The 18634-nt window shown below is 39.1% G+C and overlaps 1 protein-coding gene across 1 annotated transcript in view; it reads right to left on the bottom strand.

Annotated features, from left to right (window-relative positions):
• Positions 1-18634, bottom strand: part of PPM1D (protein phosphatase, Mg2+/Mn2+ dependent 1D) — a 54652-nt gene that overhangs the window by 34463 nt on the left and 1555 nt on the right. Inside the window, exon 2 of the mRNA XM_007464903.1 lies at positions 2287-2515. Coding sequence (XP_007464965.1) covers positions 2287-2515 — 229 coding nt within the window. The remainder of the gene's footprint in view (positions 1-2286; positions 2516-18634) is intronic.

Raw genomic sequence — 18634 nt, 5'->3', positions numbered from 1 at the left:
CACGTCTTAAATTTATACAGTGATATATGTCAATTATTTCTCAGTGAAACGGAAAAAAATCGTATATTAAAGAAAAATTCCCCATATGTATGGGAGGTCATTACTTTGTTTTTTTTTTTTTTTTTTTTTTTTGACTGCGCCACGCGGCTTGCAGGATCTTAGTTCCCCAACCAGGGATTGAACCCGGTCCCTCAGCAGTGAAAGTGCAGAGTCCTAACCACTGGACTGCCAGGGAATTCCCCTACCTTTACTTTTATGTTTGAAGTTCTTCATAACACCATGATTTTTAAAAATTTACATATAAAAATTAATGTTCATATCATATCCAATGTTATGAATATATATTAAATGTACTTAACCATTTTCCAGCTGTTGGGCCTTCAAGTTATTTTCAGCTAAATTAACAGTCAATAAACACAGCTGCAATCAATAGCTCCATTCAGATATTTTGGTCCACATTTCATATTTCTTCTTTAGAGTAGATTCCTTAAATTACTGAGTCTATATACATTTAAAGTTGTAGTATGTGTTATATTTTGTATAGGTCATACCAATATATAATCCTATCAACAGGATACCCATTACAACAAAAATATTGCTAACCCAACAGCAAAAAATATAATTTCATTTCAATAACGTTAAACATTTTTTCGAATGTTTATACTATTCTTTTGAGAATATGTTTTTGTTCAAACTTCCTCTCCATTATCCATCTATCTGAAGGCAGCAGAGTTTTAGTGTTTTTCTTACTTATCTTTTGAACTCCTGGTAGTTTAAGGATGTTAATTCTTTCCCTCAGTTTATTATTTCTCTGAAAAAGACCATTTTGATTTAATAAAAGCAAGAAAGAGGGCTTCCCTGGTGGCGCAGTGGTTGAGAGTCCGCCTGCCAATGCAGGGGACACGGGTTCGTGCCCCGGTCCGGGAGGATCCCACATGCCATGGAGTGGCTGGGCCCGTGAGCCATGGCCGCTGAGCCTGCGCGTCTGGAGCCTGTGCTCCGCAACAGGAGAGGCCACAACAGTGAGAGGCCCCAGTACCGCAAAAAAAAAAAAAAAAAAGCAAGAGGAGGGACTTCCCTGGTGTTCCAGTGGTAAAGAATCTGCCTTCCAATGCAGGGGACACAGGTTCAATCCCTGGTCAGGGAACTAAGATCCCACACGCTGCGGGGCAACTAAGCCTGCACGCCATAACTGCTGAGCTCGCGCATCTCAACGAGAGAGGCCACGTGCCACAAACTAAAGAGCCCACCCACTGCTCTGGAGCCCGCGCCATAACTAGAAAGAAGCCTGTATGCCATAATGAAAGATCCTGCATGCCGCAACTAAGACCCGATGCAGCCGAAAAGAAAAAAAACAACAACAAAAACCTGGGGCTTCTTAAAAAAGAAACAAAGCAAGAAAGAGGAGGCAAGTAATAATATCATTGTAAGACTTGAGTTAGAATGATTATTTAGAAAACACCAGATTCTGTTCAACTTGCCTTAATCCTTGATTTTTAAAAATTAGTATTGGAATAATTTCTAAATTTTCTTATGTTACTCATTCCTCTGATTTTTAGAATAATCTTACATTTTAGTTTGTAGCATAAAAATATTATGCTGAAGTCAAATTCAGTTGATAGTTTACAAACTATCTCGATACATATTGAGACAATAAGTTGAAACAGAGGTTTGCAGCATATATGACTTAGAAATAAAAGGGAATAACTGAAGGCTAATTCTAACAAAATTCTATTCCCAAAGACAGATTCAAATTGTTCTACTCTGGGGGACTTCCCTGGTGGTCCAGTGGGTAGGACTCGAAGCTCCCAGTGCAACGGGCCCAGGTTCGATCCCTGATTGGGGAACTAGATCCTGCACGCATGCCGCAACAAAGACGACCTAAGACCCAGCGTAGCCTAAAGAAATAAATATCAAATTATTCTACTCTGGAACTATGAGGGCTGCTCTGTCCAGATTCTGAAGGGCATGCTGATCAGTATTTATGTAAAAGGTTTTAAATAAATCCTTGTATGTTTTGTTACTTGAGTAACAAAATTATTATTATTATTTATATTATTATTATTATTTAATAATAATATTAAAATATTATTTCCCTTTGGGGCCATTATCAGAAATAAAAGTCAATTCAAAATAATAAGATAAATATGAACATACATAAGTACTTCATCAGGCAAACTGAAAATCTGTAACGTCATTAAAAAGGAGTAGGTCAATCTGGTAAATAAAGCAGAAAAGGACTAAATAGAACCAAGAGAAGAAAGACAAAACAGGACAATAATTTACCTCCCACCAAGTCCTTCAATTCGTTCTCTTTCCTTGGGAAGTTCTGGCTTATGGTCCTGTGTCACCTCCACAGCTCTGATAAAATCATCCTTTGGGTCATCCTGAATTCCAAGAACCACCCCTGAGTCACCCACATGAGCTACATACATCTTCAGGCCCCGTATGATGACCACACTGGCAGTTGTCCCTGACGTGCTGGGAAGACCTGTCATAGTCTTTGGCCATTCTGCTGTAATAAAAAATAAAACATTTTACTCTTTCAGGTGTATACATTAATCCTGTGGCAGAATAAAAATGCCAACATATTGTGAATTAGCATGTTAAAATTTGAATTAGGATAGGAAAATATTTAAGAAAAATATTTTGAAAGCTATTAAAGAAGGACTTGTATTAATCCCTTCATTCACATATTAATAAATTAATTTTATAAATAATGCAATTATATTATGACCATCAAGCCGATCCTAGGAGAAAAATGTTACAGCATAGATTTACTAATTCCACATAAGTCTTAGTCTTAATTACATTTAGTGGCAAGGATATGTTAAAAGTTTTGATACCATACTGCTAGCAGCTTATTATCTGTTTATTAATTTCACTTCAAGAAGATTTTCAGAAAAAGTTACTGGATTTGTTTTTGAAACAACTGTTGAATATTCATAATCTAATAAATAACATTTATTGAGCACTTACTGGATACCACTTTCTGTGCAAAGAGCTTTACATGTATTGTATTATCTCATATAATACTAATAAACCTAAGTGATAGGTAAGATTAGTTCCATTATTTTCATTTTGCAGATGAGGAAACCAAAACTTTGAATGGTTAAGAAATTTGCTCAAAATAACTCAAGTATTTTAAGTGGCAAAGATCCCATATACCTAATTCCAAAACCTATACTGACTGATTATATTCACTATCATTTAAAATTCTGAAATATTCTGTAATATTAAACTACAAGTTACAGTTCGAGACAGCAAACTATGTCCAAACACTGACATATTCTCCCCACCAAAATCCTACTTAAAGGACAGAATATAAATATTAGAAAAAGTCCAGAGCAGTCATGAAACACAGAGAAGGGTCATAAGAAAATCTGAGGAATTCCTGGAATTTTAAACAAATGGAATTATATTGAGGGAAAAATCAGAATGCAAAATTTGTAATCCAACATAAGGAAAAAGCACAGTCAGTAAAGGAGGCAGTACATCAGTATTCCCCATTAACAGAGTTCCAGAAAAGTTCAAACTCAGAGGCAGTGGCAAAGGCTGAAGTCAGGAATGGATGCTAGAAGTTTGGCAGATTCATTTAAAACTGCAGGAGCTAGGTCAGTGCCTAAACTCCCTGCATGGTAAAAGGTGAAACATTTAAGTTCCTAAGATGCCAGTAACTATAATACCTTTCTTTTAAGAAAAGTGGTGCATCAGCTGATAGGGACAACAGGGTCTCAAAGGGGATGTGGTAGAAGAAATAAGCCCCCTCCCCAAATGGACGGGTGCCACACAACTTTTATAGCCACAAGCCTTCTCTAATATATTTGGGCTAACTAGTTCTTTTCTTTTCCAATATTATATATGCTGAAAAGCCATCTCTTGAACACTACACTGCATCTCCCCATCCCATCCCATCCCACAGATGGAACCCACCCTCCAGAGTGACCTGTCACTCACAACAGAGGGTTGCTTGCAGTATACGAAATAATGACCTTCACAAATGCTAAGGGAAACCAGAACAGCTACCAATATTGATGAAGCTAGAAATTCACACACACAGGCATATACACATGTAAAACTATCAGCAACAGCACCAGACACATAGTTAGTGCTCAATAAACATTAGTTTATTTAAGAAAAGCAACCAGCCTGAGAAGCACCAAGTGGAGTTGCCAAAAAAAAAAAAGGCCCTAAAGAAAACATTTGTGGATAGATTACTGGCATTGATAAAGTTCAATAAGGCTACTGGATATAAGTAGTTACATAGAATATGAATTCTATTTTTGTAAAACAGCAACAAAAAATTACAAAATGTAACTTAAAAAAAAAAATCCCATTCACAATAACAGCGAAAGGTGTGATATATCTGCCAACAATGCTAACAAATCTCTAATAAGACCTGTATGGAAAAGTTGTAAGCCAGTGAACAAACACAACAGTGAGCACAGAGATAGATCCATGCATATTCAGACACTTGATATATGAACAGTGGAGAAAGGACAGTCAATAAATGGAACTGGGATCAAATTTTAAAAAAACAACAACAACAACTTTGGGTCCCTGATGCCAAACACACACGCACACACAAAATCAATTCCAGGTACATTAAAGACCTAACGTGAAAAGCAAAGCTAAAATGCTTAGATAATGCACAAGGAAGTACATTTACGATCTCAAGGTGGGGAAGGATTTCCGAAAGACAAAGAATGGACTAGCCATGTAAGAAAATGATTGTGAAGTTGTACTACCATCAAAATTAAGAATTTCTGTTCATCAAAAGATATGATTACTAGAGTGAAAAGACAACTCACAGAATGGAAGAGGATATATTTGTAATATATACACACCAAAAGAATGGTATCCAGAATATATAAAATGCTAAAACAAATCAAATCAAGAAGACTACTCAATAGAAAAACGGATAAAGGACCTGAACAGGCTTTTACAAATGAGGAAATCCAAAGAGCCAAAAAGCATGCAGAGGTGTTTGGCTTCTTTAATCATCACGGAAATACAAATTAAAAGCCATAATGAGGACTTCACTGGTGGCACAGTGGTTAAGAATCCGCCTGCCAATGGAGGGGACATGGGTTCGAGCCCTGGTCCAGGAAGATCCCACATGCCGCAGAGCAACTAAACCCGTGTGCCACAACTACTGAACCTGCGCTCTAAAGCCCGTGAGCCTCAACTACTGAAGCCCGCGAGCCACAACTACTGAAGCCCACGCGCCTAGAGCCCGTGCTCTGCAGCAAGGGAAGCCACCACAATGAGAAACCTGCGCACCACAATGAAGAGTAGCCCCTGCTCGCCGCAACTAGAGAAAAGCCCGTGCTCAGCAATGAAGACCCAATGCAGCCATAAATAAATAAATAACTCAATAAATAAATAAATAAAAGCCACAATGAGATACCACAACATAATTATCAGATTGCTGCATAAATTAAATTTGACAAGAGTTTAGTTAAGAATGTGGAGTAACATGTTCTATCATCAACTACTGTTAGGAGTATAAACTGGTACAACTACTTTAGAAAACATCTAGGCATTATATGGTAAAGGTGAAGATATGTATACTCTTGACTACTTACTACCCATTGGTATACAGCATAAATTTATGACACACAATACATATGAATGTTCACACCAGCACTGTTCATATGGGCTAAAAACGGGCAACAGCTCAAATGTCCTTCAACATAACAACAGACTATACTACCTATAATGGGTGAGAATCTTACAAGAAGGATGAGATAAAAGGATACATTCAGCATGATTTTCTTCGGGAAAAAAAAAACTATCATGTTTACAGACAAGAGGTAAAACTATTAAGAAAAATAAGTAAATCACTACAGACCTATAATCACAAAAGTCAAGCTTGTGGTTGCCTCTTGGGGGAAGACAGAAATATGAGATCAGAAAGGGCATACAGGGGCTTCTGGTGTACAGGCAATGTTCTCTTTTGTAACTGGATGGTATTCATTTTATGATTATTTATTAAAGTGTACATTTATGTTTTATGGCCTTTTATGTATGCATGCTATGTTATATTTCACACGTTTTTTAAGTTAAAAGAAAAACAAGCAGCAGGAAGAAGGCTTCAATTTTGCAAACATAGATCACAGCAGACAGCTCCCTAGCCCATGCAGTTTTGCAGTCTGGTTTACAGACGTCATTTCCAGAAGCCCAGCATAGAGTATGGTGTATGCTTCTTTAGCCCTTTCAATTATTTTATGGGTTAACTGTAGCTCTTGCTAAAACATTTTCTTTTTTCCTTTTCTTTTTAAAAAAAAAAAACTAGAAAACATTGTTTTCTGCAGCTAAGAACCTGAAAAAAAAATCTATTATCATAATAAATGCAAACGAGGTGAACTCCCAGAAACAAGGGTTCTTAACCGCATTCAGAAAATAAAATTTACCTACAGCATACAAGTAATTTAGCTGTTTGCAAAAAGCACCTAAAACGAGATGAAAAAAGGAGAAAAAGAGATAAAAATAAAAAGGATATTCAAAGCAATGTTAATATTTAAATCACATTTTTTTCAAAAGCACTAACATATTATGAAAGAAATTCCACAATGATCTAAAAATACTGAATAATCCATGCTTTCCCTATTCATTTGAAATGCCACCTTTTATCATATGTTACATTTTGCCTCAGATCTATTTCTGGATTCATCCTACTAATCTATTTATGGTGCTTTTTAATAATAGGGAGTTTAAGTATTCTTCTTTTTCAATATTCTTTTAAGTATTTTTCCATACGAACTTCAGAAGCAACTTGTAAAATTAAAAAACAAAACCTGTGGAGGTTCTGATTGAAACTGCAATAAATTTATATATTAAGGAACCTACCTCTTTAATTTGTCTTCCTTAGTTAGCCTTCCTTGTTTTCTACTTTACATTTTAATCTTTTAATTTAAAAAAAATGACTTAAAACTAGGAGCATATTAAAAAGACAGTATCAGATAGTATATGAACTCTGACATAAGTATCCTTTAGGAAATGGTGCATAAGTCATTAAAACAAAGACTAGGGGACTTCCCTGGTGGCACAGTGGTTAAGGATCTGCCTGCCAATGCATGGGACACAGGTTCGTGCCCTGGTCTGGGAAGATCCCACATGCCTCGGAGCAACTAAGCCCGTGCACCACAACTACTGAGACTGCATTCTAGAGCATGCGAACCACAACTACTGAATCCTGCATGCCTAGATCTCGTGCTCCGCAACAAGAGAAGCCACTGCAATGAGAAGCCTGCACACCCCAACAAAGAGTAGTCCTCTCTCGCCACAACTAGAAAAATCCTGTGGGCAGCAATGAAGACCCAGTGCAGCCAAAAATAAATAAATAAAATAAATTTTAAAAATTCATTGTTATAAAAAAAAGTGATTTGGTTTTATATATATATATATATATATATATATATATTTTTCCCCCCCTTTGGCCACACCACACGGCATGTGGCATCTTAGTTCCCCCATCAGGGATTGAACCGGTGCCCCCTGCAATGGAAGCATGGGGTCCTTTTTTTTCCTTAATTTTTTATTATTATTTTTTTTTGGGGGGGGTGCTGCATTGGGTCTTCGTTGCTGTGTGCGGGCTTTCTCTATTTGTGGCGAGAGGGGGCTACTCTAAGTTGCGGTGCACAGCCTTCTCATTGCGGTGGCTTTTCTTGTCGCAGAGCACAGGCTCTAGATGCCGGGCTTCAGTAGTTGTGGCTCGTAGGCTCTAGAGAGCGGGCTCAGTAGTTGTGGTGCACGGGCTTAGTTGCTCCGTGGCATGTGAGATCTTCCTGGACCAGGGCTTGAACCCGTGTCCCAGCATTGGCAGGCAGATTCTTTTTTTTCCCCTAAATAGATTTTATTTATTTGTTTGTTTGTTTGTTTGTTTATTTATTGCTTGCTTGCTTGCTTGATTGGCTGTGTTGGGTCTTCGTTGCTATGCACGGGCTTTCTTTAGTGGCGGCGAGCCGGGGCTTCTCATTGCAAGGGCTTCTCTTGTTGCAGAGCACAGGTCTAGGTGCACAGGCTTCAGGAGTTATGGCATGTGGGCTTCAGTAGTTGTGGCTCGCGGGCTCTAGAGCGCAGGCTCAGTAGTTGTGACGCACCAGCTTAGTTGTTCCGTGTCATGTGGGATCTCCCCAGACCAGGTCTCAAACCCGTGTCCCCTGCGTTGGCAGGCGGATTCTTAACCACTGCGCCACCAAGGAAGCCTGGAAGCGTGGAGCCTTAACCACTGGACCACCAGGGAAGTCCCTATATGTTTTTTTTTATTCTTTTCCATTATAGGTTATTACAAGATATTGAATATATTCCCTGTGCTATACAGTAAATCCTTATTGTCTGTCTATTTTATATATGGTACACTAAAAATCTTTTAAACACATTTTACTGACTCTTCTCTCTAGGCAAGAAATACTAAGGGAAGAGGCTGCAATGAAAATGGGCTCCCTGATCTCTGTGGATGGGAGAACCTGAGGTGACAGAGATCAGATAGGAGCAGTTAATTACCCAAAGAAAATCTGGTATGGTTACCTCACTGACAACAGGGCAGAAGAAAAATTGGATCTGCAGAATGGTCTTTCACAAAAAACAGAAAACAAAACAAACAACAAAAAGAAAATCTTCCACGTTTAAAGAATTGTTAACCTTCTTCAAAGTGATATGTGGCCATTTTCACATGTAGCTATACACCAAGGAAAAAGAAATACCCACAACATTGAGTAACTACTGAACGATGGCTCTAAGATAATAATTCTGGGGCTACAGAACACAGCCACAGTCCACTGATAAGACATAAGGCTCATGGAGGTCAGGTACTAAATAGGACTTTCAATCCAGTCCACCTCAGAACCAATGGAATCCCAAACCTATGCCACAGCTAGTTTGGTCCCCAAATAACCTCAGCAACTAATAGCTTCCTGACATAGCTCTTCATTAATTGCTCAAAAGCCTATTAGGGTAGAAAAGGCCAAGTGCAAGACCACCAATGATACTCTCTTCCAAAATAGAAAATTAAAAGCGTCATCACATCTCTCAAAGCATAACAAAGATTTGTGTCACCATTAAAACATGAGCTGAGGTGGTGATCCGATATATTCCAGTCTATAATTTGACCACTGCAAAAGTCTGATAGCTCTTGGAAAATGACAGGGAATTATAATCAAATGGTGATTCCAAATGCTGCTGCAAGTTTCTCATTTATTCTGTGTACTGAAACAAATAAATATAGCCTGGTATGCATCCAGCAGCAGGGCTCTGATGAAACTGCTACCTACACTCCTGCAGGTATCCAAGGTTTCTGATCTGAGACCTGCTTCTTCAGGTTTACTTTTCTTTTTTCCCTAGGAATAATCCAAAGAATTTGTTTCTTGAACCAATAGAAAGCAAACTGCCAACAAAATATACCGTCACTCCCAAATACTATTATAGTATCTAATTCCTACAATACACCATGAAAATCAGGAAATTAACTTTAATACCATACAACCATCTTATCCATATATCACATGCAAATTACATCAACTCTCCTAACAATATGCTTTATAGTAAAAGAATAAAATTCAGGATCCCTTGTTATATTTACTTATCATGTATCTTTATTTATCTTTATTCTCTTCCAATCTGGAACAATTCCTCAGTGTTTCCTTGGTGCTTTTTAGGAGTACTTGGCCAGTAATTTCAAGAATGTCTCACAGTTTGGGTTTGTTTCATGTTTCCTCCTGTTTGTAATCAGATTACACATTTTTGGCAGGAATATCACAGAAGGATTAAATATGATCTTCTCCCTGCAGGCAGTATACAATTTCAATTTGTCCCGTTAAAAGTGATGATACTCTTGATCACTCGATTAAGGTGCTGTCTACCAGGTTTCCCCCTATAATCCTTTTCATTTTGTAATTAATAAGTGTTCATAAGGAGATTATCTGAGACGACATAAATATCCTTGGAGTGGGTTGAGTGGTGCCCCCCCAACTTCAATAAAAGATATGCTCACCCACAACCTGTGAATGTGACCTTATTTGGGAAAAGGATCTTTGCAGATGTAATTAGGTTAAAGATCTTAAGAAGAGATCACCCTGGATTAGAGTGGGCCCTAAGTCCAAAGACAAGTGTCCTTAAAAGAGAAGAGCAAGGGGGCTTCCCTGGTGGCGCAGTGGTTGGGAGTCTGCCTGCCGATGCGCGGGATGCGGGTTTGTGCCACGGAGCGGCTGGGCCCATGGGCCATGGCCGCTGGGCCTGTGCGTCCGGAGCCTGTGCTCCGCGGCTGGAGAGGCCGCAGCAGTGAAAGGCCAGCATACCATAAAAAAAAAAAAAAAAGAGAGAAGAGCAGGGGAAAAGACACAGAGGAGGGAATATAAAGACAGTGGAGACTGGGTGATGCATCTACAAGCCAAGAAATGACAAGGATTGCTGCCAGCCACCAGAAGCTAGGGGAGAGCATGGAACAGATTCTCCCTCAGAACCTCCAAAAAGGAATCAACCCTGCTGACACCTGGATTTCAGACTTCTGGCCTCCAGAACCATAAGAGAATAAATTCCTGTGGTTTTAAGCCACCCAATTTGTGCTAATTTGTTACAGCACCTCTCGGAAAGTAACATAGCTGTTCCTCGAAGTTTTACCTAAGAGTTGTAACATTTATTGATGTTTCTTGGCTGAATCAACTATTATGATGGTTACCAAATGAGATTTTCGAGTTCTGTCATTCCTTTTACATTTAAAAAAAAATATGTATTTGTTTATTTGGCTGCACTGGGTCTTAGTTGTGGCATGCAGGATCTTTTAGTTGCAGCATGCATGTGGGATCTAGTTCCCTGACCAGGGATCAAACCCAGGCCCCCATGCATTGGGAGCGTGGAGTCTCAACCACTGTACCACCAGGGAAGTCACCATTCCTTCTATATTTATTAGTGGACTTCTGTAAAGAAAAGCTTTACATCACAGCTTTATTTGTAATAGCCAAAAGCTGTAGACAATCCAAATGCCCATCAATAGGTGAATGGAGGGCTTCCCTGGTGGCACAGTGGTTAAGAATCCGCCTGTCAATGCAGGGGACATGGGTTCGAGCCCTGGTCCAGGAAGATCCCACATGCCACGGAGCAGCTAAGCCCGTGCACCACAGCTACTGAGACTGTGCTCTAGAGCCCACGAGCCACAAATATTGAGCCCGTGTGCCACAACTACTGAAGCCCGTGCACCTAGAGCCCATGCTCCACAAGAGAAGCCACCACAGTGAGAAGCCCGCGCACCGCCACGAAGAGTAGGCCCCGCTCACTGCAACTAGAGAAAGCCCGTGTGCAGCAATGAAGACCCAACGCAGCCTAAATATATATATATATGTATATATTTATATGTATATATATATGTGTGTGTGTGTGTATATATATATATATAAATATAAAATAGGTGAATGGATAAACAAATTGTGGTATATCTAGACAACCGCATACTACTCGGTAATAAAAAAAAGGAATGAACCATCGATATATGCAACAACATGTAGCAGAGATTATCTAATACTGATTGAAAGTAATGACTGATTAACAAAAATGGAAAAAACTGGTACTTGATAAATATGGCAAACTCATTCAGAACATGTGATGTGTGAGAGGGTGAAGGTCCGTGATGGTAAAAACTGAGAAATATCAAGCTATAATAAAGATACAGGTTTCAAATTCTATGATTTGATAAAGGTTTTCTTCCAGTTTAGTTCTATCTGGCTTTCCCTGGCTTTCCCTTTACCCCTTCCACCCCTCTTCTGCATTTGTCTGTCTCCGTCTCTGTCTTTAAACTTAAGATAATGAAAACTACATGCCAAAACCAGAACCAACAATTTAGGTTAGGACCAGCTTCTTCATAATTCATTCATTTGGCCATATTTTTTTAAGTAGATTTTCTGATTTTCATTTGAACAAATTAAAAAAACAAAACGTCCCATATTTCATCTTCCTTTACAAATACTGTGGCAAATTTCCTGTAATCACATCAGAGATCACACTACATTTATTTCAAGAGTATGTCGTTATCTTTCTAACGGCTCTCTTGATAACTAACATAAGTCAATGAACTTTGGCTCAATGGAATAAAAGCTGCATGTTGTTCACTATCTTCTCTGAACTATCAAAAGAAAAGGATAATAAGAACATTATTTCAAACGAATAAACCTAAAGAAGCACACACAAACTCTGAAACTTTTTTTTTTTTTTTTTTGCAGTACACGGGCCTCTCACTGCTGTGGCCTCTCCCGTTGCGGAGCACAGGCTCCGGACACGCAGGCTCAGCGGCCATGGCTCACGGGCCTAGCCGCACCGCGGCATGTGGGATCTTCCCGGGCCGGGGCTCGAACCCATGTACCCTGCATTGGCAGGGGGGCTCTCAACGACTGCACCACCAGGGAAGCCCCTGAAACATTATTTCTTAGAAGGCAAGCATAACACAAGAACAGTAAATCCAGACATAAGAAAATACATAAATCACGCACATACTGTAACTTAAGATCAAGAAGTAATAAAAATATGAAAAAAATTACTTTTAAAAAAGGATATGTTGGGAATTCCCTGGCGGTCCAGTGGTTAGGACTCCCCGCTTCCACTGCTAGGGGCCCAGGTTCTATCCCTGGTCAGGGAGCTAAGATCCCACAAGCCGCATGGCACGGCCAAAAAAAATCCAAAAGGATATATTCACATACTCTCTCACTCCATGCTATATTTATCAAATCCCCTGGCCTCAAGACAAAAATAAGTCATATAAAAATTTTTGGATAAATTAAGTTTTCCTTTTTTATTTGGCAAGAGTACACAAGCACTAGAACAATGCTAGAGAGGTCAAGCTCAATGTTAATTAAATAAATGAAAAAGGGCTTAGGGGACTGCCCTGGTGGTCCAGTGGTTAAGACTCTGCGCTCCCCACCTCAATACATAAGGCAAATACTAACAGCCATAAAAGGGGAAATCGACAGTAACACAATCATAGTAGGTGACTTTAACACCCCACTTTCACCAATGGACAGATCATCCCAAATGAAAATAAATAAGGAAACACAAGCATTAAATGATACGTTAAACATGATGGACTTAATTGATATTTATAGGACATTCCATCCAAAAACAACAGAATACACATTTTTCTCAAGTGCTCATGGAACATTCTCCAGGATAGATCATATCTTGGGTCACAAATCTAGCCTTGGTAAATTTAAGAAAATTGAAATCGTATCAAGGATCTTTTGCGACCACAATGCTATGAGACTAGATATCAATTACAGGAAAAGATCTGTAAAAAATACAAACACATGGAGGCTAAACAATACACTACTTAATAACGAAGTGATCACTGAAGAAATCAAAGAGGAAATCAGAAAATACCTAGAAACAAATGACAATGGAGATATGACAACCCAAAACCTATAGGATGCAGCAAAAGCAGTTCTAAGAGGGAAGTTTATAGCAATACAATCCTACCTTAAGAAACAGGAAACAACTCAAATAAACAACCTAAACTTGCACCTAAAGCAATTAGAGAAAGAAGAACAAAACAACCCCAAAGTTAGCAGAAGGAAAGAAATCATAAAGATCAGATCAGAAATAAATGAAAAAGAAATGAAGGAAACGATAGCAAAGATCAATTAAGCTAAAAGCTGGTTCTTTAAGAAGATAAACAAAATTGATAAACCATTAGCAGGCTCATCAAGAAAAAAAGGGAAAGACTCAAATCAATAGAATTAGAAATGAAAAAGGAGAAGTAACAACAGACACTGCAGAAATACAAAAGATCATGAGAGATTACTACAAACAACTCTATGCCAATAAAATGGACAATCTGGAAGAAATGGACAAATTCTTAAAAAAGCACAACCTGCCGAGACTGAACCAGGAAGAAATAGAAAATATGAACAGACCAATCACAAGCACTGAAATTGAAACTGTGATTAAAAATCTTCCAACAAACAAAAGCCCAGGACCAGATGGCTTCACAGGCGAATTCTATCAAACATTTAGAGAAGAGCTAACACCTATCCTTCTCAAACTCTTCCAAAATATAGCAGAGGGAGGAACCCTCCTAAACTCATTCTACGAGGCCACTATCACTTTGATACCAAAACCAGACAAGGATGTCACAAAGAAAGAAAACTACAGGCCAATATCACTGATGAACATAGATGCAAAAATCCTCAACAAAATACTAGCAAACAGAATCCAACAGCACATTAAAAGGATCATACACCATGATCAAGTGGGGTTTATTCCAGGAATGCAAGGATTCTTCAATATACGCAAATCTATCAATGTGATTAACCATATTAACAAATTGAAGGAGAAAAACCATATGATCATCTCAATAGATGCAGAGAAAGCTTTTGACAAAATTCAACACCCATTTATGATAAAAACCCTGCAGAAAGTAGGTGTAGAGGGAACTTTCCTCAATATAATAAAGGCCGTATATGACAAGCCCACAGCCAACATCATCCTCAATGGCGAAAAACTGAAAGCATTTCCACTAAGGTCAGGAACAAGACAAGGTTGCCCACTCTCACCACTCTTATTCAACATAGTTTTGGAAGTTTTAGCCACAGCAATCAGAGAAGAAAAGGAAATAAAAGGAATCCAAATCGGAAAAGAAGAAGTAAAGCTGTCACTGTTTGCAGATGACATGATACTATACATAGAGAATCCTAAAGATGCTACCAGAAAACTACTAGAGCTAATCAATGAATTTGGTAAAGTAGCAGGATACAAAATTAATGCACAGAAATCTCTGGCATTCCTATACACTAATGATGAAAAATCTGAAAGTGAAATTAAGAAAACACTCCCATTTACCACTGCAACAAAAAGAATAAAATATCTAGGAATAAACCTACCTAAGGAGACAAAAGACCTGTATGCAGAAAATTATAAGACACTGATGAAAGAAATTAAAGATGATACAAATAGATGGAGAGATATACCATGTTCTCGGATTGGAAGAATCAACATTGTGAAAATGACTCTACTACCCAAAGTAATCTACAGATTCAGTGCAATCCCTATCAAACTACCACTGGCATTTTTCACAAAACTAGAACAAAAAATTTCACAATTTGTATGGAAACACAAAAGACCCCGAAGAGCCAAAGCAATCTTGAGAAAGAAAAAGAGAGCTGGAGGAATCAGGCACCCTGATTTCAGACTATACTACAAAGCTACAGTAATCAAGACAGTATGGTACTGGCACAGAAACAGAAATATAGATCAATGAAACAGGATAGAAAGCCCAGAGATAAACCCACACACATATGATCACCTTATCTTTGATAAAGGAGGCAAGAATATACAGTGGAGAAAAGACAGCCTCTTCAATAAGTGGTGCTGGGGTGGGGCTTCCCCGGTGGCGCAGTGGTTGAGAGTCCGCCTGTCGATGCAGGGGACACGGGTTCGTGCCCCGGTCCGGGAAGATCCCACATGCCGTGGAGCGGCTGGGCCCGTGAGCCATGGCCGCTGGACCTGCGTGTCTGGAGCTTGTGCTCCGCAACAGTAGAGGCCACAACAGTGAGAGGCCCGCATACCGCAAAAAAAAAAAAAAAGGCAAACCAGTTTAACTTAAGAATGTCCTTGATGGGCTTCCCTGGGGGCACAGTGTTTGAGAATCCGCCTGCCAATGCAGGGGATACGGGGTTGAGCCCTGGTCTGGGAGGATCCCACATGCTGCGGAGCAACTGGGCCCATGAGCCACAACTACTGAGCCTGCACGTCTGGAGCCTGTGACCCACAACAAGAAAGGCCGCGATAGTGAAAGGCCCGCACACCGCGATAAAGAGTGGTCCCCCCACCCCCGCTTGCTGCAACTGGAGAAAGCCCTCGCACAGAAACGAAAACCCAACACAGCCAAAAATAAATAAATAAATAAATTTAAAAAATAATGTCCTTGATGATGCAATAAAAATTAATTTTATTAAACTTCCACCCATGAATACATGTCTTTTTAACATTCTGTAAGATAAGAAGAGAAGCATGAATAATAGACTTCTGTTTACATACTAGGGCTGTATAGAGGAAAAGCACTTGTGATTGTGTGAGTTATGAAATGAAGTAGCCACAGTTTTCACAGACCATCATTTTTACTTGAAAGACTGATAAAATGGGTCAATAAGACTTGGGCAGGGAGTTCCCTGATGGCCTAGTGGTTAGGATTCTGGCCTTTCACTGCCGTGTCCCTTGGTCGGGAAACAGATCTTGCAAGCAACATGGCGTGGCCAAAGGAAAAAAAGAAGAAGAAGAAGATGACTTGGCCATTTAGCGTACATTTTCTTCAAAATGAACAAAGTGAGTTTTTCATTTCAAGAGAAACAACTGACAGTATTTGTTGCCAGTGATAAATTTCTAACTGCTGCTTAAGACCTCTTATTTATTTATTTAGGCCGTAGTGACATGTGGCATATGGGATCTTAGTTCCCCCACCAGGTATCAAACTCACACGCCCTGCATTGGACTGCCAGTGAAATCCCAAAACCTCGTATTTTAGAATATGTGTGCCCACTACATTGAACTTGATAACTTCCCAATCTTAAGACTTTTCTGAAGAGATTAGTGAAATTAACAAATGTGGATACTTTAATATTGTATAATGAAATGCATCAATACTTGGAAGAGCCGCATAATTCAGTGAACCATTATTTTCCAAATGACTAATGCACCATGTCACAAAATCACACATGGGTAAAAAATTGATTCAAAGTGCAAGAGAGACCAATGGCTCTTAATGTAAAAATAGAAAAGTTCATTGATGAGGTTTCAGATTCTATCTTGACTAGTCTTAAGAAACTGTCACTTCGGTATAGAATATCCACAACCATCTGAAAAGACAAACTATTCCTCCCTTTTCCTACTATATATGTGTGTGAGACTGCCTTTCCTTTACATACTTCACCAGAAAACATAGCATAACAGACTGAATGCAGAGGCAGAGATGAGAATATTTCTTATTTCAGTATTATTTGGGGGAAAACCTGATTTTTCACTTAAAAATGTCAACATACAATAAGTTTATTTTTAATAGATTAATAAATATTTTTTAAATTTCTCAGTTTTAACTTCTCAAACAGTAAATATGATAGATGTAGCCCACATAAACAAAAGCTGTTTAGGACCCTAAATCATTTTTGAGTACAAAGGGTTCTGAGAGCAAAAAGTTTGAGAACCACTAAAATAACCAAATGAGAACTACAAAAGTGGAAACTTGACAGGGAGTTTCCTGTGTCAAGACTTCCATATACTCAGCATACTCTTTTTTTTTTTTTAAATTCAAGTTTTGATGATGGAGTACGAGGTTAACTGTGCAACAAAGCAAACTTTAACATCTGGTGTACAAATCTTGGTTCAAAAAGTACATATATGTCAAAAACATATACATTCACATTTAACAGCATGGTTTCTGCTTTATTAAAAATATGTTCAATGGGCTTCCCTGGTGGTGCAGTGGTTAAGAATCCGCCTGCCAACGCAGGAGACATGGGCTCGAGCCCTGGTCTGGGAGGATCCCACATGCCGCGGAACAACTAAGCCCGTGCACCACAACTACCAAGCCTGCGCTCTAGAGCCCGCGAGCCACAACTACTGGGCCCACTAGCCACAAATGCTGAGCCCACATGCCACAACTACTGAAGCCCGCGCGCCTAGAGCCCATGCTCAGCAACGAGACGCCACTGCTATGAGAAGCCTGCGCACCAGGACGAAGAGTAGCCCCCGTTCAGCGCAACTAGGGAAAGCCTGCATGCAGCAACAAAGACCCAACGCAGCCAAAAATAAAAATAAATAAATTTATTTTAAAAAATATATGTTCAAGTAACAGGGTTTATACTTTATCCTTTTAGTGAAAACATATGGCAAATTCACGTTGCCCCAAGTGTGCTGCAAGATAAACAGGACTCTAAATCGTTCTCTGTGTCTAATCTTCCTCTATCTTGTCTTGCTGTCCACTCCTACTTGCCCTGCAAGCAATGAAATGACAAATTTCTGGAATATACTGCTGGTGCTTTCAGCTGTGCTCTGCCTACACAAAAACAAAACAAATCCATAATAGGGACCTCTGGGATTGGATGGAAAACGCCTCCCACCAGTGGACTGGTCGTTCTATGAGTCAATCAAATAATTCCTGGCAGAAAGCCAGGCAAATAGAAAACAGACTTTGAAGGAAGCTACTCTACAACTCTATGACAATACCTTTTTAAAATGTTCTGTATTTGACCAACCTTTACACTCTTTTCTACGTCTCTGTCCCTGTGCTGAAAATAAAGCAACACTATTCTTCCATAAACCACAGGACTTTTAAAATGACAGTAGTATTACCTTTTCTCTAAAAAAAAGATTCAGACCATTCATTCACAGCAATGGGTAAGCAATTGTAACTCTGTATGATAACATATGTTGGGTACAGGAACATAGTCTGCTTTAGAGAACACTTAAAGCCTAGATGAAACTACAACTACACCAAATTTTTAGAAATGAAGGTCTCTCCTTTTGGTATGGCACATCAGTAATTCCTTACCTCTTGCTACTTTGACGGGCAGCTACAATTTGCAAGTACTTTTAACTAGGAACTGTGGAGAACGATCTGACAGCAATTAGCTAAGGCAACTACCAAAGGGCGGGGCGGGGG

Source organism: Lipotes vexillifer, unplaced genomic scaffold (assembly GCF_000442215.2).
Source record: "Lipotes vexillifer unplaced genomic scaffold, Lipotes_vexillifer_v1.1 scaffold788, whole genome shotgun sequence".
NCBI lineage: Eukaryota > Metazoa > Chordata > Mammalia > Artiodactyla > Lipotidae > Lipotes > Lipotes vexillifer.
This window is presented reverse-complemented; position numbering and strand designations above follow the sequence as displayed.